At 43.1% G+C, this 20,685-nt stretch overlaps 1 protein-coding gene across 2 annotated transcripts in view; it reads left to right on the top strand.

The window, feature by feature from the left end:
• FAM168B (family with sequence similarity 168 member B) overlaps positions 1–20,685 on the top strand; it is a 39,095-nt gene that overhangs the window by 13,555 nt on the left and 4,855 nt on the right. For both annotated transcript variants that reach the window (XM_061135607.1, XM_061135606.1), the window contains exons 3-6: positions 3,696–3,779; positions 18,266–18,408; positions 18,538–18,715; positions 20,455–20,580. In XM_061135607.1, the coding sequence (XP_060991590.1) occupies positions 3,696–3,779; positions 18,266–18,408; positions 18,538–18,715; positions 20,455–20,567 (518 nt within the window). In that variant the 3' untranslated portion in view covers positions 20,568–20,580. The remainder of the gene's footprint in view (positions 1–3,695; positions 3,780–18,265; positions 18,409–18,537; positions 18,716–20,454; positions 20,581–20,685) is intronic.

Genomic DNA, 20,685 nt, shown 5'->3' with positions numbered 1-20,685 from the left:
GGACCATCTCTGCAGCCTAGATTGTCCCTGGGGCCTGGGGAGTTCTGCAACTGGAAGCCAGACTTGCGAGGCTGCCAGAGGTGCATCGGACCTGGAAAGAGCTGGATGGGGGCGACTGCAGCCTTAAAGCTCACCCATCAAGGGGAAGAAGGAGCACATCTTTTTAGTGAGCAGGATCAGCCTGCTCCCTACCCCTTTGGTGATCAATATTCCCTTGATGAGGCAGGGACCACCTCCTGACTGTCCCCCTGGATTCTGCCCTAAGAGGCCTCTAGTACCTGTGACAGTGCGGGTCCCGACTTTTTCAGTCAACTGAGGCCAGCGCTTCAGGGGTCCCTCTGGTCCCATCTCAGTCCCCTCCTCCCTGGTACTTTATCTAAAAGAGGAAGGAGGACAGAGGGACTTGGCTGAATCAAGGGTTCCACGAGCCTGTGGACCAGTTTCAATCCCTAGAGCCTGAGATTCAATTAAGTATTACTGGAACCTACTGTAAGGTAGGTGGTCTTCCCTGGAGCCCAGATGGGAAAGAATCTGCTTGCAATGCAGGAGACCAAGTGGGTTGGATTCCTGGGTTGGAAAGATCCTCTAGAGAAGGGAATGGCAATCCACTCCAGAGAACCCCATGGGCAGAGAAGCCTGGTGGGCTACAGTCCGTGGCACAGAGTTGGACATGACTGAGTGAGTCCACTGTTACTACCACTGTAAGGTCAGGAGACTAGGAGACTGAGTCTCACCCCCGTGGGTACAGCCCTGGGACCTTGCCCAGGGCACCCCCCCCCTCAACTTCAGGAGGAGGGTTGCTGCAGCTCCGCCAGGTCCTCTGCAGCTCCTGCTCCCAGATCCCCCTCTGGACTTTGCGGTTACGGTGGAGCAAGCCCGGGTGGTGGAGGGCAGGGGCAAGATGAGGGACCAAAGACTTAAACACTGTGCGCAGGTCTCCTGAACGGCTGCAGCAGCTCAGGGCAAGCCTGAGCTCTGGTTTTCAAAGTGAGAAATACAGAGTGATTTTAAAGACCACGTTGCAGTCTCTGGATCTGTGGTCTGTTATCTTTTTCACCCATATATGGTCCTGTGCCTTACCATTCCTAGTATTTTTTTCATGGAATGTATTTTTCATGGTGTATTAAAAAGTAGAAGTGGTCCAGTTGCTGTCTCCCCCCGCCCCCCAATTTGAGGTATGATTGATAAGAAAAAATTGTATATATTTAGTTTGTACCGCATGGGTTTTTTTAAAGTGTATGTGATGATTTAATGTATGTATATATTGTAAAATGACTACCACAACTGAGTTTCTCCAAATACCACCACACTGGGGATTAGAGTTTCAAAAAATAAGTTTTGGAGGGCACATTGACATTCAGCCATACCATGCCCCCAGGCCAACTGTGTCCATATATTCTAATTTCTCCTCTGTTACACAAAGGGTGTTGTACACTGAGATGGAATTAGGCGTGCAGACGTCACTGTTGTGGGTGACACTTCTGAAGGATCTGGTGGTGGAAGCAGCACTGGGGAGGGGGACTCAGGACTGTGGTCACGTGTGCAGCGTCAGCTGGCTCGGTGAGCCCTGCGGTGGCGTCGGCAGGGGAGGTCCCGGCAGGCAGAAGTGGCCCGAGAGTGTGCTGCTGCGGGGCGCTGTCAGCCTCCTTCCTCCTTGAGGCTGAATAGGCTTCTGGAATGGAGGTGCAGGTGGTGGTGTATGCTTTGCTTTGTCAGCTTAATCATTGTTCCCTGTCAGTTCACAAAGTTTTGCCTTGTTCTTTGTGTTTTACGTAATACTGCTGCATACGTCTCCCAAGTTGTGGGGTTTTCATAGTTTAATTCAGCCAGTTCTTTGGATGGATATGTTGTTTGAAGGATTTTGCTATTCCAGTAATACTGCAGTGGATTGTGTTTGTGGAAATGGAGCGAGTGCATGCAGATGTAATTTTTTTCCTGTTATTCTTTAAAAAAATTTTTTTTTAAATTTTACATTGGAATATAGTTGACTAGCATTGTTGTGTTAGTTTCAGGTCTACAGCAAAATGATTCAGTTATACATGTACATGTATCCTTTTTCAAAATCTTTTCCCATTTAGGTTATTACAGAATATGGAGCTGAGTTCTCTGTGCTATATAGTAGGTTCTTGTTGGTTATCTGTTTTACATATAGCAACAACTTTACTCTTGTTTACCATAAGTTCTTCTCTAAGTCTGTGAGTCTCTTTCTGTTCTGTAAATAAGTTCATTTATATTATTTTTTTTTAATTTCGCATGTAAGAGATACCACATGATACTTGTCATTGTCTTGCTTCATTTAGTATGACGACTTCTGGGTCTGTCCATGTTGCTGCAAATGGCATTATTTCATTCTTTTAATGGCCGAATAATATTTCACAGTATATATACTACATCTTCTAATGCAAGTGTAATTTTAAAGGTGCTGCTGATTTCCCTTCTTCTGTAGGAAAAAAATCCCACTGCTTTGTATTCCTACCAGAAGTGTGAGAGTCTGTAGTCTCCCCCACAGCCTTGCCAGCAGTGTGTTGTCTGCTTTTGGATTTGCACCAGTCTGAAGTCAGAAGTGTGGTTGGCAGTTTTCTCTGTTCATGTCTTCTGTTGATTGCTTTTTCTCTTTTTTTTAACTTTAAAAATTATTTACATATTAAGTGTATTTGCCCCTTGTCTAAATAATTTGCAAGTATGTTTCTTGTGAAAAGCTGTCTTTTTTACACAGCTAATGGTATTTTTTGCTATTCTGAAGGTTTTGTTTTCATGAGGTGATTAGGATTTGAGATCACTTCCAATTTCTTGCAAGAGAAGAATGTAATATTTAGCTTTCCAGCCCCTGTGTGCCAGCAGGAAGTAGAGTAGATGTTGGAGACAGTTCATGGTGCTTGCCAAGGGGCATTTCCAGGAGGACAGTTCTGTGGCCAGAACAGTGGGCAGGAACAGGAAGGGACAGTGGTTCTCAACCTTGTTGATTGGAGCCCTGCAAATTAGAATTTCCTGAAGGGATTATAGCTCCTCACAACTAGTTGTGTCATTAGTGAAGACTAGCAGATCTTGGCTGTGTGCCCTGTAATGCCCCAGTGACTCGTAACTGGGTCCAGTTGAACTGTGAGGGCCCTAGAGCAGATAACTGAGGCCCCTCTGGTTTTGACTGAAATTTCTTTTGTGTTCACATGATTGATAAGTGGTTATAATTCAGTCATATTAAGGATCCCTCATTTGTATTAATAAAATTCAGGTTGCTTGCAAATGGATTGTGAGGTTGGATTTTTCCCAGTTCCATGTGTATACACACTTGTATATGGTTCAAGCCTCTTTAGTGCATGAAGCTCTTAGCACTCTTACTAATCTTGCTAAGTAATGAGCTATGTGAATAAACTCAAGAGTAAAACTGCCAGAAATAGCATGAGTTTTTTTTTTACTTCACTTTGGGTTTCTGTTTTTCCTTCTTCATTTAATTCCGTTTCTGTCGAGTGTTTTCAGTCACAGAAAGCTGTAGGCATTCGCTCATGGGCTGGAACGGCGTGTTTGTGGCCGTGGCCCCTCACAGCCCTGAGGAAGGGGCCCTGGAGACGGCTTGCTGTGCGCCCACACCGCTGCTGGGCTCCTGACCTGAGTCCGGTAGGCGTGGCGAAGAAGGTGAGGGCAGGCAGGCCTCTGGGAGCTATGGTTCTAAAATCGCACTGTTCTTTATTTTTCTCCAGCTGGTTTCCCAGTGGGCTATGCAGCAGCAGCTCCTGCCTACTCCCCCAACATGTACCCTGGAGCGAATCCTACCTTCCAAGCAGGTATGCAAGCCCACATGTGCTGGGTGGTAAAAGTGTTTTGTTAATGTGACTGTGGGAAAGTGTAAAGGGGATGAATTTCAAGAAGAGTGGTTATAGAATTGGAATTTGGGGTTTGTATTGATTTCTTGGTTTGTAAGATTAGCCTTCTTGATAAGTACAATAAAAACTTAATTCTTATTGCACTTAAAGCCTTGTATATTGCATTTCGGATGTCCTTCCACAACACAGAACTTCATTTCAGTCATAGCTTTGTACAAGTAACTATTTATGCCAGACTTTGTATGTATTTATGAAATAGTGTTGATTACTAGAAACTAAAGATCATCTTGCCATGTTAATGGGTAGAATTTCCATGTTACTAACATTTTTAGAGATAACTGATCTCTCTCTAGTACTTTAGCACTTTGATTATGGTTTTAAAAGAAAGTCTTATTTTCTGTGTAAGGTCCATAGGAATATTTTCAGATTTTAGAAATCAGTACAGTTGAAAGTGGAATTTGTTTGAGTCTGGACCTTGTAAAGATAGTTTTTCTTAAATGGGACTTTGCTCTGTGAGCCTTCATTTTGCTGTTGGCGCATTCCAGACTTTATTCACCCAGAATAGACTTTATGATTCTGCTGCAACTGTGGTGGCCTACTCTCTGACCCAAAGGCTCAGCCTCATGAGTCTGGTAGGGCGCATCTTTGTCCCTTGGAACCCGTAGCCTCACAGAGTTAACTTGACGGAAGAGGAGACAGCAACAGTGTCCTTGTTCTGAGTTCTTGGTTTGATAGTCATAAGATTCTTCCTTCCTTCTGCCCATGTCTCCCACTCCAATCCCATTCTTACTGCCTTAGTTCGCCTTGTAGCTCACACCCAAAGAAAGACCTTCTCGGCTTGGTCTTTTTGCTTCCAAGCTTTCTCTCCTTGACTTCGTGTCCCTTGGCCTTATACCAGAGTAATGTTTGCAGTATGATTTCCCGCGATTCTTAAGACCCAGTGAAGCCTAGAGTCTCCAACTTAAAATTCCTAGGTCTTTGCCACATTGACCTGTTCTTTCCAAAAAAATATTTTTCGTTTGTTTTTGCATGGCTTTTATTCGTACTCTTTCTCTTACACCTGGACTAGAATACCTGCTACTTTGTGCCATCTTTTAGGATCTGTAAGGGAATATCCCTTCCTTGGGATAAAGCAGTATTTTTCCCTGTTACTGTTCACTGTGTTCTTTAACAGCTAAATGGTGCTACTGTCTCCTTTTGTAAGACATCTCATCTTGTTTAGCTTTCTAAAAACCACGTCTGAAGGTATGACTAACTCTCAGTAAGCTACATGCATTTAGAGGGTGCTCGATATGATGTATGGCATCCTTTCAGTTTCATGTGTCCACTCATTCCTCATCCCCAGAAGTTTTCTCCTGCCCCTGCGTGACCTTGCCTAGGCTCCAGGAAATAGCTCATCTGTTTTCCCTCACTGCAGATCACTTGTAGTTAATCTAAAATTTTGTATAAGGGAATCATATAAAATGTATTTTGGAGGGTGCTGGCTTTCATTGACAATTTTTGACATCCACGTTGTAGTTTATATCAGTAGTTCCTTTCTTATTATTGTTCCGTTGTACAGAAATACCACTAATTGTTTATTTGTTCACCAGTTGATGAACGTTTGGATTGTTTGCAGTTTGGGGCTGTCACAAATGAAACTGCTATGAATATTTGTGTACATTCTTTTTATGAACATGAACTCTTATTTCTCTGAATAAGTGCCTCAGGCAGGCAGGTACATGTTTAACTGTGTAACACTGCCAGGCTGCCTTCCAAAGGGGTTGTGACGTCATATGTTGCCACCAGCAGTGGGGGAGAGTGCAGATTCCCCTACGTCTTTGCCAGTACTTGGTAGTCATCCTGTTAATTCTAGACATGCTAGTGAGTGTGTAGTGACATGTTAATGTAGTTTCAGCTTGAACTTATCTAATGACTAATAATGTTAAACCTTGTTTCATATGCCTGTTTGACTTTGGTTAAATGTGTACATCTTTTTTTGCCTGTCTGTTTTTAAGTTCGTTTTTTTATTGGGTTTGAGAGTTCTTTATCAGATATATGATTTGCAAATATTTTTTCATAGTCTGTGGCTCTTTGCAGCCTCAGCGTCATCTTTAAAAGAGAAGGAGGTTTAAAATTTAACTAAGTTCAGTTTATCGTTTTGTTCTTTTATTGATCATGATTTTGGTATCATTTCTAAGACATCTTTGCCTAACGCAGCATCACAACAGTTTTCTTCTAGAAGTTTTACAGTTTTAGATTTTACTTTTAGATATATGACCCATTTTAGGCTAACTTTTCTGTATGGTGGTAGGAATGAATTGAAGTTATGTTTTGTATAAGTACTAGTTTTTCTGCTATATGTGATCATGCATGCAGGCCTCCAGAAAGTGTCATTGTTCTAGAATTCTCCAGTGTAGCTCACTTGTACTCATTTTCTCTATGGTACAAGTTAATGTAAAAATGTACTAAAAGCCTCCAGTTTTTTCTTACTCTTTTCCACGAAGAGCCTCAGGTTTATTTGAGGCTGGTCAGGCTGCTTTGCTTGGCCTGCAGAGGGAGTCTGGTGTGTAGGGGCTGGTGCTGCTGTCTGACTGCTTTCTCCTCATGCCAGCCTGCAGAGCAGCTGCCGTTCCTCTTCTTTCTTGTGGGGAGGTGGGTTCTTTCTTGCCTCTCTTCCAAGACTGCTCTCAAGCTGTCCCTCTAACCCAGAAGCTGGGGCCTGCAGGTGGGAGTAGTGGGCCTGATGGGCAAGGTGGCTGCCGAGAGGACCTGCCTTGTTTGAGCAGGTGTCCCCTGCTGAGTGCTGGGTGGTTGTCGACTGCCACACTGCTGGCCCAGCATTGCCAGATCTTCAGATGGTTAGGAGATGCTGGGAATAAAGATGTATGTAAAATTGGCAAAAAAAAAAAAAAATGGTACTTTGAAAGTCCCAGCAGCGTCCCATTGAGTGCTTTTAGCCACCTGACTGGGGTCTGGGCTACAGCTATGTCCCTGCTTTTTCTGAGATCCTCTCAGTATTTTTATAGCTTGAATTTTTAAATTTCCTTTTTTCTTATCTCTTGATTAAGTCAAAATTTGTCACTGTAAAAAAATAAAAATTTTTCTCCATTTTTGCTGCTTTCTCAATCTTCTGGTTCTCTCACCACCAGATTTGCAGACAAAGCTGATGTGCAGCATATGGAGTGTGTACGTGTAATGTGGCCTTTAAAGCACTTTTGCAGCCCTAACACTGTTTATGTCTTAGTTCTTACAAGGGCAACATAGGGAGGGTTTAGAGAACCTTAACGATGAGAGGTCATGTCTTTTGCTAAAAGATTCCATTGCTCAGAATCTGGAGATGAGGGTGATATTAATTGCATTCTCATGAACAAGCATAGTAGACTGACTACATGTGCATCCAGAGAGGAGTGTCCGTTTTTGGAATCAGAACGATACATTGGAAGGAGTTCAGGCTGTTGTGTTAGCGAGATGCGGCGCAAATCCTGACTGGTCACTCCTGGGAAAGACGTGTCATTTTTGGCATTTATTTAATGCATCATCATATCTCCTCAGCTGTGTTATTTGAGGATTCTAGCAGCAAACACGCGATCGTACTCCCAAGGCACATTCAGGCACACATTCAGGATTCTTTTCTACTCCCATATACAGCCAGTGGTATCTGTAACTAACTTCATATAAGATGAAAACATTGCTAAAAGTGATGCAAAGGCTTCTGTGATTGCTTCCATGCATGGCTTGGTGGTGGATACATTAGGGAAACATGTTTGGAGGACAGTTTGGTAGTAAAATAGAAAGAAGCTTAAAATTGAGATGAGTATGCAGATAGTTAATGTAAGTACAGATCTATCTACTAAAGTAATGGGTTGATTAAACTGTTGGTTTATTTCAGTGTTTAACTGGTCTTACTATTTGTTTGACAGGGATATTATATAAGTGGAAAGGCTTTATGATATGCTCCTTTTTTTCTGTTTAAACTCAGATTTATGTCCATGAAGTAAGATCCCAGATTTGTTTAAAAATTAAGCTTCCCTTTGAACTTGTGGTTGATGTGGGGAAGGGATAGTTAGGGAGTTTGGATGGACATGTGCACATTGCTGTATTTAAAATGGATAGGGCTTCCCTGGTGACTCAGTGGTAGAGAATCCATCTGCCAGTGCAGGAGAACGTGGGTTTGATCCCTGATCTGGGAAGATCGCACATGCTGTGAAGCAACCAAGCCTGTGCGCGGCAACTATTGAGCCTGTGCTCTGGAGCCTGGGAGCAGTAAATCCTGAGCCCACATGTTGTAACTACTGAAGCCCAAGCGCCCTAGAGCCTGTGCTCTGCAGCAGGAGAAGCCACTGCGGTGAGAAGCCTGTGCCCTGCAACTGGAGAGTAGCCCCCATCCTCTCTCTGTTCCTGTGACCGTGTCAGTGTCGCACACTGACTGTGGTGTCACACACTGACTGTGGGTGTGTGGCTGTTTTCTTCTGCAATTGCTTTTTTCTTCCCTGGGCCTAGTGTCCTTTATTAGATTCTATAACTACATAGTTAATTAAACCCTCAACTTCCGCCCAGGGGTGGGATCTCTTTGCAGCTTTTTAGGCCATGTAAGGTGTTTGTGTTTTCCCCTCTTGGTGATGTCTTTTTGAAACCTTCTCTCATCTTCTGGCCTTTGTGCTCTGGGGCTTACCCTGGGTCCTCCTCCTCCTCCATCATCCCAGGGAGTTCACACCTCTTCCCTTCCACTTGATTCTTTGTCTACTTTTTTAGTTTATTCCTCGGTGTTAGTGGAGGATCTTTGTTCAGTAATCTCTCAAGAGAATATTGGAAAATCATAGTTTTGAGATTTTTCATGTCTGAAGACAATTTATTCTGCACTCACAGTTCATGGTTAGTATGTCTGGATATAGAATTCTAGGCTAACAGTTATTTCCCCTTAAAATTTTGGGAACATTGCTGAATTATTTGCCAGTTTTGTTGCTGCCATTGAGAATGTCATTATATATATATATATATATATATATATATATATAGTGTGTGTGTGTGAGAATGTCATTATATATATTTTTTTAAATTTATGTATTGGCTGCACTAGGCCTTTGTTGCTGCGCACGGGCATCGGGGGCTACTCTTCATTGTGGTGCACAGGGTCCTCATTTCCATGGCTGCTCTTATGAAGCACAGGCTGCAGGGTGTGGCTTCAGCAGTTGCAGCATACGGGCTCTAGGGCACAGGTTCGGTAGTGGCGCATAGGCTTAGTTGCTCTGCATGTGGGATCTTCCTGGACCAGAGATTGAACCCCTGTCCCCTGCATCGGCAGGTGGATTGTTAACCACTGGACCACCGGGAAGACCCAATATCTTTCTGATGCTTGGCTGACTGAGCTGGGCTTGTCTCTGGTGCTCTGTCTCCGGGTTCTGAGATTTCATGATGCTATGTTTGATGCAGGTTTTTCCTCCTCACATGTTCTATATGTTTCTGAATTTCCATATTTCCTAAGTAAATGTCTTATTCTTGGAAAGTTAGTGTATGAAATGTGTGGTATGCAGTACTTTGGTGGGGGAATGATCTGTTTCCGAGTAAAAAGCTCTGTCCCTTAGAGTTCGCAGTCTGCGAGCCGTGGCCCTGTCTGCATGAGTTCTGCCCAGAGAGAAAGTCGGCCTGTGGAAGTGTTTCCTGAGAGTGAGGAGGAGCAAGGCTGTGATTAGCGTGTTGTCGGTGTGGTATCCTTATGAATGATCTCTAGGAAAGGAGCGTGTGAAAAGCTGTTACTATTTTTGAAAGACCAAGCAAAAAATGTATTTGGTTTTGTATTTTGAGTCATTGGCACATCTAAAAATTACTTCACAAAGGCTTTTCTGTTTTTGATATTATGAGATGTATATGTGTTTATTTGTATTTTTTAATTTTAAGTTTGTAAGACTCCTGTTGAGGTTGTTTGTTGTGACACAATGAATCTAGTGCTATATAAAAGAAAAAGGAATGTGTCTACACACAATTGGTTTTTAATTGACTGAGAGACATGTTTGCATCCCTTGAAATTGATTTGTCTCCAGTGTTGGATAAAAAGTGATGTAATATTTGTGCCCATATGAAAAACCAAAATCAATTTCTAAGTTTAGGACATAGTTCACAGTTATAAGAATAAGCAATAGGATAATATATATATGAGAAATTGTTGTTATAATTAGTAGAAATAGTGGGTGACTGTTTTTCCAATATACATAGAAGCTGGAAAAACTCTGAACATCGATAAATGGACTGTCAGGGTTCTACAGTTAAACTTTAAAATCAACTTTTAAAATTAAACATTTTACTCCATCCATCCTGAAATGTGCCTTGTTTTTTCATGTGTTTTGAAGTAAGCTGTGGACATTGATACACTCTCCCCCACTTATTTCAGCGTGCATATTGTTTATATTTGTTTACAGTTCTTTTAGGTTTTGATTTTAGGTGAAATTTACACATATGAGATGTGCACATTTTAAGTACACTGTTAGTCATCTTTTATCTTCAGTAAAATGTACATATGAGGCAGATGTTAAAAAGGACACTTCAGGTGATTAAGAGACCTCAGTCCAGCTGGATGGACCTCTGCCACACAGTAGGCCTCTAACCTCTCTTTAAAAAAAAAGGTTGACATCTTATGTCGGCCTATCGTTGACTGTGGTAAATAAAGGACTTCACCTTTTTTCAGTGGGTGTGGTGGGGTGAAGAAGTGCTTCTGAGTCAGAGGCTCAGACTCTGGAGGGGTGTGCACTTAGATCTTCCGAACTTTGCTTTATACTGTGTCCCTGAGGCTTGTTTAGGTGAACAGCTTCCTTTTTCTCTTCAGTCCAAGCTTCAGGCTCTTGCTGAAGTTAGCATAGTGACAGAATGGTCATGGACTTTCTTATTAGGAATGTTGAACTGTGACTGTTCAGTGTTGAATATTGAATGGTTCTTAGAGGCTCTTTTCTCCTGATTGTTCTTTCAGGTCCTGGACGTGTTGCTTGTGCGTTTTCACTTACTCATACAGTTTCTCCGTTTTCTGTTCTTTTTATGAAATAGTTCATCCTATAGAGCTGTGCCTTTCTATAGAACGTTGGCTGTATGTATTGACCATTGGCATATTTTACCTTTATTTGCTTTTGTAGCTAATCAGATCAGATTGCTAAAGACCATGCTGTCCTAAATTAATGGCCTTCTTAAAGGCTCAGTAAGCTTTCGTGTTCATTTCTTAGTAGTGGTGGACCTCTGCTCGCTTCCTTCCTTGTCCCTTTAGCTCCTGAATGACTGTTGTTTCCTGGGACGTTTTCTTAGATCCTCTCTGAGCTGTGTGCCACAATCCGAAGGCATTATTTTTTTCACTTTATGTTCCTACAAAACATTTTCAAATATGCAGAATAATTGGGTGAACAGTATAGTGAATCCGTAATATCCAGCACTGAGATTCATCAGTTAACCATTTTGCCATGTGTGCTTTATCTACCGTGTGAAAGAGAGAGAGCGTGTGTGTTCTGAACAAGATCAGAGTTGGTCTTTCGGGCTTTTGTCCTTCTGTATGGCCCTTAACATAATGAAGACATTCCACTGCATGACCACAATAGTTATCATACTTAGATGCTGTAATTCTCTCAGTTATTTGATAGCTCATATTTAAATTTGCCCAGCTGTCCCAAAAATTTAAAAAAAAAATTGGAAACAAGATCTATTCAAAATTTACATGTTGAATTTGTTTAAAAAGTTGAGTTCATTATGTCTCATCTGTTTTAATCCATAAGTTTACATCACCTTTGTAAAACACTTTGAAAAACCTTTTATTGTGAAAATTTTCTAATACAAAAATACATAAGTACACAGCAGTATGATCCGCTTACCCACACCATAACCTCAGCAGTTACAATATACCCAAGTATACAACAGTATGGGGTCCACCTGCCCATTCCCTGGCCTTGCAGTTAATAGCTTCTAGGTGTTTCTTTTTCCATCTGTATTCCCATCAGTTTCCCCTATGTTATTTGAAGCCAGTCTCAAGACATCATGGTCGTCAGTTTTACAATATTATCTTTAAATGATGAATTGATACATAACAGTAATTCTTGAATAATATCAAATACTACAGTCAGTATTTATATTTCCAGTTGTTACATCTATGTCATGGATATTTTTTAATTGTACAGTGAAGAAGGGGCACCTTGCTGGTTCTTTTCAACCTATGAAAACTGCCTAGCCCCAGAGGTTCTGAATGTGATTTTCAAGTTTGAAGCCTTAGCACTTGTTCTCTAAATATGCAATTCTGTGACTATTTTGATTGTCTGACATTTTTATAAAAAACTGGTATCCTTTTGGTCAGATAGAAGTTTAGTGACTCCTGTGAAAGTGAAGTCGCTCAGTCGTGTCCGACTCTTTGTGACCCCATGGACAGTAGCCTGCACCAGGCTCCTCCATCCATGGGATTTTCTAGGCAAGAGTACTGGAGTGGGTTGCCATTTCCTTCTCCAGGGAATCTTCCTGACCCAGGGATCGAACCCAGGTCTGCCGCTTTGTAGACTCCTGTGAGGGTCTCTTAATTCAGGCCATTGGGACCACATTTAGCAGTGTTCTGTGAGTTATTAACTCAAGGATGTTGCTGCTGCATGGTTTTGAGAAATGGGAAGAGGAAGCTGTCCAGACATACTTTGCCTTCATTCACAGCCTTCCACTCTTGAGACCGCCTGCTCCTGCTTTTGTCTGCCGTGTCAGTGCTGCTCTGTCAGCGTGCTCTTTCCCTGAAGGCAGCGCCTTGTCGAGAGGGCTGGGCCTGCTCTGACCTCCTCTGATGGGTCCTCTTGGCCCTGAGCATGGCGTCTGGTGTTGGTGGTGAATAGCCACTCTGCCGTGATACAGTGCCTCCGTCTGTGACTGGTCGCAAACGCGTCCACCATGCGCCGCTGTCTCATTTCCTTCTCTGATTAGGAGCTGTTACTGAGCCGTCTTCTGGGAGTGTCAGTGCATGGTTGCATGGTTAGAAGTTGGTGCCTTTTGTAATTACTGTTTTCTTCATAATTAAAGAAGATGTTTTGCCACCTTATTGTGGTATAATTGATGTACAGTTAAGTACACATATTTAAAGCTTCAGTGTGATGGATTTTTATGTGTATATACTTGTGAAACCATCACTTTCCTTTTTTATTTCTCTTAAATGCTGCTAGGTGAGCAGCTAGAGAGAGGGACTTAACTGCTCTTGTTTTTAAAATTGCTTTTCCAAATCCTGAAAGTCTGTTTATTCTCCTCTCTTTTAACCCAGAATTGGTATTAAAGCTTGGTGTCTTCAAATTTTGGCATTGTTTTTACTTACATCATATTTAATGAATTTCAAAATACTGGGTTAGCCAAAAAGTTTTTTTTTTCTCTTTCCCCATAAGGTAAGTTCTAGGAGCACTTAGTTGTTTTTAACTTCATTCAAAACAATTTTGTTAGATTGTATTGTGACACCTATCATATCAGCATACATTTTAAAAAAAGCTTATCAAAATTGGTGAATTTTTCTGTAGCCATTTTATTATTGAAGATGGTAGGGAAAAAAGCAACATTTTTGGCATATCATGTTTCATTATTTAAAGAAAGGTAAAAACGCAACTGAAGTGCAAAAAAAGACTTGTGCAGTATATGGAAAAGGTGCTGTGACTGATCGAATGTGTCCGAAGTGGTTTGTGAAATTTCAGGGTAGTTTCTCGGTGGACAGTGCTCCATGGCCAGGTCTAACAGTGGAAGTTGATAGCAGTCAAACTGAGACATTGAGAGCAATGAACATCATGCTACTCAGGAGACAGCCAACATATCTGAATCAAGCATTGACAATCATTTGCACCAGCTTGGTTATGTTCATCTCTTTGATGTTTGGGTCCCACATAAGATAAAAAACCTCTTGACTATATTTCCACATGTGATTCTCTACTTAAACATAATGAAAACGTTCCGTCTTTTGTTTTAAAAACAATTGTGATGGGCGATAAAAAGTGGATACTGTACAATAATGTGGAATGGAAGAGATTGTGGGGCAAGTGAAATGAACCATCACCAACCGTATACCAAAGGCCGGTCTTCATCCAAAGAAGGTGATGTTGTATGGTGGGACTGGAAGGGAGTCCTCTGTTAGGACTCCTTTTGGAAAACCAAACAATTCCAACACGTACTGCTCCCAGCTAGACCAGCTGAAAGCAGCACTTGACAAAAAGTGTCCAGAACGAGGCAACAGAAAATGCATGATCTTCCATCACCTGATCTGATGACCAGGTAAAAATTGTTACAGCTTGACTCATCCACCAGATTCACCAGGCATTACACCTTTGGATTTCCATTTATTTTGGTCTTTACAAAATTCTCTCACTTGAAAAAATTTCAGTTCCCTGGAAGACTGTAAAAGGTACCTGGAACAGTTCTTTGCTGAGAAAGGTAAAAAGCTTTGGGAAAATGGAATTATGAAGTTGCCTGAAAAATAGCAGAAGGTAGTGGAACAAAACAGTGGCTCTATTCTAGTGAATGAGAAATGGTTTCCCAGACTTTTTTGAAAGCAGTTTTATTGAGATATAATTTGCAGATGAGCCATCCTTAAAAGTGCAGAGTTTGATGTGTTTAGACACGTGTACAGATTGTACACGGAAGTGTGACACCACCGCACTTGAGTGACTGTTCCCATGGAAGCTGCCCTCATGCCCTCTGACCCCTGGGTACCACTCACTGGTTTTCTGTGTGGATTATGTTGGTCTCTCGGAGTTTCATGTCATGTGTCACTTTGTCTAACATCTTTTGCTTATTTTCTTTTTTTGAGATCGATCCCATGTAATTAATATGTGTATCAGCACTTCTACCCTTTTGGTTGTTGAGTAGTATTTCATTGTTTGGTTGTACCACAGTTTGCTGATGGGCTTCAGTTCAGTTCAGTCGCTCAGTCGTGTCCAGCTCTTTGTGACTCATGGGGACTGCAGCACACCAGGCTTCCCTGTCCATCACCAGCCCCCGGAGCTTGCTCAGATTCATGTCCATTGAGTCAGTGATGCCATCCAACCATCTCGTCCTCTGTCGTCCCCTTCTCCTCCTGCCTGCAGTCTTTTCCAGTGAGTCAGTTCTTCGCATCAAGTGGCCAAAGTATTGGAGCTTTAGCTTCAGCATCAGTCCTTCCAGTGAATATTCAGGACTGATTTCCTTTAGGATGGACTGGTTAGATCTCCTTGCAGTCCAAGGGACTCTCAAGAGGCTTCTCCAGCACCACACTTCAAAGGCATCAATTCTTCAATGCTCATCCTTCTTTGTGGTCCAGTTCTCACATCCATACATTACTACTGGAAAAAACCACAGCTTTGACTAGATGGACCTTTGATGGCAAAATAATGTCTCTGCTTTTTAATATGCTGTCTAGGTTGGTCATAACTTTTCTTCCAAGGAGCAAATGTCTTTTATTTTCATGGCTGCAGTCACCATCTGCAATGATTTTGGAGTCCCAAAAAATAAAGCCTGTCACTGTTTCCCCATCTGTTTGCCATTAAGTGATGGGACCAGATGCCTTGATCTTAGTTTTCTGAATGTTGAGTTTTAAGCCAACTTTTTCACTCTCCTCTTTCACTTTCATCAAGATGCTCTTTAGTTCTTTTTTGCTATCTGGTGTCATCTGTATACCTGAAGTTATTGATATTTTTCCTGGCAATCTAGATTCCAGCTTGTGTTTCATCCAGTCCAGCATTTCTCATGATGTACTCTGTATATAAGTTAAATAAGCAGGGTGACAATATATATAGCTTTGACATACTCCTTTCCTGATTTAGAACCATTCTGTTGTTCCATGTCCAGTTCTAACTATTGCTTCTTGTCCTGCATACAGATTTCTCAGGAGGCAGGTCAGGTGGTCTGGTATTTCCATCTCTAAGAATTTTCCACAGCTTGTTGTGATCCACACAGTCAAAGGCTTTGGCATAGTCAATAAAACAGAAGTAGATGTTTTCCTGGAACTCTCTTGCTTTTTTGATGATCCAGAGGATGTTGGCAATTTAATCTCTGGTTCCTTTGCCTTTTCTAAATCCAGCTCCAACACCTGGAAGTTCACGGTTCACGTACTGTTGAAGCCTGACTTGGAGAATTTTGCTTATTACTTTGCTAGTATCTGAGATGAGTGCATTTGTGTGGTAGTTTGGGCAGTCTTTGGCATTGCCTTTCTTTGGGATTGGAATGAAAACTGACCTTTTCCAGTCCTGTGGCCACTGCTGAGTTTCCCAAATTTGCTGGCATATTGAGTGCAGCACTTTCACAGCATCATCTTTTAGGATTTGAAATAACTCAACTGGAATTCCATCACCTCCACTAGCTTTGTTGGGCTTAGTCTGTATGAATAAATTTGCTGTGAATGTAAAAGCTCAGAGACCCTTTCTTACCTTCCCTGGAGAAAAACTGTTCTCTGTTGGGATGGGGAGTTAGGAAGGGGAGCCAGGCGGCTTACAGCTTACCAGACAGATTCTCAACCAGTCTTCCAGATTGTGGTCCTTCATCACTTCCTGGAAACAGGTGCTGACAGTTTCTAGGTCTTGTGTGTGTGTGCTTGGTCGCTCAGGTGTGTCTGACTCTTTGCCACCCCATGGACTGTAGCCTACCTGGCCCCTCTGTCCATGGGATTCTCCAGGCAAGAACACTGTGTGGGCTGCCCTGCCCTCCTCCAGGGGGTCTAGATCTTGGGGAGGGGCTTTTCTGTTGTCAGGCTGCTGCTTGACCCTCTTCACTGCTGGCTAAAAGTGTAGCTTTTCTGAGTTTGCTAAGTCATTTTCCATTTCTGCTTCTTAAAGGTTCTAAGATTTTTAGATTCCAAAATGTCTTTTCTTCCCTTCTTATCTTCATGGCTTTATGTCTTTTTATTTATTAATCTGCTTTATTGTAATTTTGGGTGGGGACAAAGGCAAGTGTATGTGTTCAACTGCTACCTTAGACCCAGGAGTCTTTACCATAAAACCCTACTGTTTGACAAGTTTTTCCTTTTATTTTTGCTGCAATTAACAACACTGGGGATGAGCATGCTTACCATTGAGACTGTTTAAATCTATGCTTATTTCTTTTTTAATTTGAAATAATTCACCGTTTTTAAAGGTTATATTCCATTTCTAGTTACTGTGAAATATTGGCTGTGTTCCCTGTGTGTCCTTGTAGATTACTTTATACACAACAGTTCATACCTCTGCAGTCCCCTTCTGCTATGCTGTCCCCACCTCTCTCTCCTCCCCAGTGAGCCACTGGTGCTGTGTCTGTGAGTCTGGTTTATCAGTTATATTCGCTAGTTTGTATTTTTTAAGATTCCACATATAAGTGATATCATGCAGTTTGTCTAAACATCATACCCTCCAAGTCCATCCGTGTTGTTGCAAACGACAAAATTTTATCCTTTTTTTAATGGTTGAGTAATACTTCATTGGGTGCCTGCATATGTGTGTGTGTGTGTGTGTGTGTGTGCATTTAATACATCTTCATCTGTTGATGGACACTTAGGTTGCTTTCATATCTTGACAGTTGTAAATAATTCTGCTATGAAAATTGGGATCCATGTCTCTTTTCAAATTAGTGTTTTCATTTTCTTTGGCACAATACCCAACAGTGAATTTGTTGCTTTATTTGGTGGTTCTGTTTTTAGTTTTTTAAGACACTTCCATACTGTTTTCCTAGGGGCTACACCAGTTTTCATTCTTACCAGCTGTGTACAAGGATTCCCTTTCCTCCACATCTTCACCAACATTTGTTATTTATGTTCTTAATTTATTAATAGCCATTTTCACAGGTGTGAGGCAGTACCTCATTGCAGTTTTGATTGGCATTTTCCCTGGACAGAGGAGCCTCTCGGGCTGTAGTCCATGGGGGCTCAGAGTCTGACACAACTTAGCGATCGAACAACAATGACACTTGTGGTTATAGAGCTTCTCAGGGGGCTCAGTGGTAAACATTCCTCCTGCCAAGCAGGGACCTGGGTTTGATCCCTGAGTTGGGAAGATCCCTTGGAGAAGGGAATGGCAACCCACTCCAGTATACTAGGCCTGGGAAATTCCATGGGCAGAGAAGCCTGGAGGGCTACAGTCCATGGGTTCGCAAAGAGTCGGACACGACTGAGCGACTGAATATCAACAGTGACAGCAGAGACTCGCTGTGTTGAGCATCTTTTCATGTGCTTCTTTCTTTAAGCAAATTTCTAGAAACAGATGGTGGGCCTAAAAGACAGACATACTTTTAATGCCACATTGTGCTCCAGGAATGGCATGCTAATACATATTCCGACAAGATGGGTGTTTCTTTCCTGTTCTGTGTGAATATATACTCAGTAAATGTTCTCCCTTGCCTCCATCCCACCCCACACACATCCTTGCACATCAAGTTTAAGAAATGCAGCCAGATTGTAGTGGAGGTGTCCAGTATGCCTGCTCCTTGCCGCACACTTGCTCCCTCCCTGGGTCAGGTCATGTGTGGGTCTGAATTACGGTTTTGGACTTTTCTTTCAGGTTACACTCCTGGCACACCTTACAAAGTGTCCTGTTCCCCCACCAGCGGGGCAGTGCCGCCGTACTCCTCCTCCCCCAACCCTTACCAGACTGCCGTGTACCCCGTGCGAAGTGCCTACCCCCAGCAGAGCCCGTATGCACAGGTAGGCCTGGGGTGCGCTGCGGGTGTCATGAGGGGTCTCCTGGTCACTGTGTGTGGGGATGGATTGGCTCCTCGGGGCTCCGACCCAGAGTGTGGGACCCTGTGACATTTGTCTCTCTTCTTTCCCCAGCAAGGCACGTACTACACCCAGCCCCTGTATGCAGCACCCCCTCACGTCATCCACCACACCACAGTGGTGCAGCCCAACGGCATGCCAGCAACGGTGTACCCTGCTCCCATCCCTCCGCCAAGAGGCAACGGGGTCACCATGGGCATGGTGGCGGGGACCACTATGGCCATGTCAGCGGGTGAGTCCTTGGTCCCGGGGTGCTTCCTCTGCAATGGCCTGAGGGCTGGGGGAAGGGAGAGTTCATCAGAACTCTGACCCTTGGCTTTGACTTTTCATTGCTAGAGTTGTGTGAAAGGACATCTGATCCTTTGGGAGGAAATGGCATGTTATCTTTTTCTTTACTTCCTCTCCTTTCTTTTCCCTTCTCCTTCAGTTGAGTTTGAGTGTGGGGTTTAGAACCATGAGCCAAGTACCTTTTCCATAGACATGACTGGGTAGCCCTCTCCAGATTTGATGAACTGAGGTACCTGGCTGTAGGGACAAGGAGTGGCCAGATCCCTGTGGTGAGCACGTTAAAGCTTGAGCAGAAGGGGGGTATTCTGTGACCTGAGGGGCTGACCCTCTTGGTCCTTCCCTTTGGTGTGGGTTACCAGTGCAGGCCAGGTTGTCTTAATGGGGATGTTCTCATGAATTGCAGAAAGCCAGTCTTGTGTTCACAGAGCTGAGAGCTGCTTATAGAAATCCTTTGGCATACACGTAGACTATTTCCAAGGCTTCTTCTAGGTCAGGAAAATAAACCAAAGAGAGAAGAGATCCATGGCTTGGACCGACCTATCTCCATGGAACCTTGGAGCATTTGAGGGCTTGGTTAAATGTCTAGGAGTGAAGTCACCTCCTGTGGGAATGTAAGTTACCTGTGCAGGGGGGCCAGGTACACACAGCACACTGGATTGCCCATGGCTGCGATTTTTAAAGAAATACATGGTTTCCTCTTTGTTTTGTAGACTTTACTTGAGCATAAGGAAAATGTCAGAGAGGAAGGTGGTTCGGGATACCATGTGTGTTTCTGCTCAGAGTCTCTTATTTTATTTGGTTTTCCCACACTTACCCCAGAGGCCAAGGAGAGTCTGGCACAGATAGAAACTAAGTGTTTAGGCACATGGAGGGAGGGGTCGGCAGGCCCTGGTGTGGGTGCACGCAGGGAGCAGGGGGCTGAGCAGCTGCCAGGTGAGGCTGTGAGGTTTCAGGTGGTGCTTGGCTATAAGTGGACACAGATAGCTGCTGAGTTTTCTCTATTTATAGGGAAAATAAGCTTAGCTTAAGGTACTCAGAAGCTTGCACAGTTGGGAAATCTCCCTGCTTCCCTCCCTTCTTCCCAGTTGTTTATTACCATCTTAACCATTTCCAAGTGTAGAGGTCAGTGGTGTTATCACACTGTTGTGTCACATCTCTGGAGCTTTTCATCTTGCAGAACTGAAGCTCTATAAATCAAACACCTCTCCCTTTCCTCTCTGTTCCAGACCCTGGCAACCACCGTTCTCCTTTCTGTACCATCCATCTGACTCCACTAGGGACCTCATATAAGTGGACTCAGGCAGTGTTTGTCTTTTGTGACTGGTTTATTTCAGTGAGCATAATGTCCTCAAGGTTCATCCATATTGTAGGATGTGACAAATCTCCTTCCTTTTTAAGACTAAATAATAGTTTTGTTTTTATCATCTGCAGAAATAATTCAGTATGTTTATGTGAAGGGGAGGCACAGAGGCTTCTGCAAACGTGCCGTCAGTGTGAGCTTGCTGTTTATACAGCCTTGACTTGTGTATGATCAGGATTTCTGAGAGCGCTATGGGTCACGGCCATCCCCCTTCCTATCTGCCTCTCTCCTTGCCACGAGGGTCGGGCAGGAGTGCTCTTTGTTGGGGGTACTGGGGCAAGGGGAGTGCTGCCCTCCACTGAGATGCTTGCTCTTCCCTCTAGGTACCCTGCTGACTGCCCACTCTCCAACTCCTGTTGCTCCCCACCCTGTCACTGTGCCCACGTATCGGGCCCCAGGAACGCCCACCTACAGCTATGTGCCCCCTCAGTGGTGATCACCCTGCAAACGTAAGTGACCAATGAAGCCCAGGCCTAGCTTTGTGACTAAAGTGCATTCTTTTAAAGTGGAGAATGGGAGATCTATGACAATTTAAGCAGTGATAAGGAAAATGA

Source organism: Dama dama, chromosome 33, assembly GCF_033118175.1.
Source record: "Dama dama isolate Ldn47 chromosome 33, ASM3311817v1, whole genome shotgun sequence".
NCBI classification, from domain to species: domain Eukaryota; kingdom Metazoa; phylum Chordata; class Mammalia; order Artiodactyla; family Cervidae; genus Dama; species Dama dama.
This window is presented reverse-complemented; position numbering and strand designations above follow the sequence as displayed.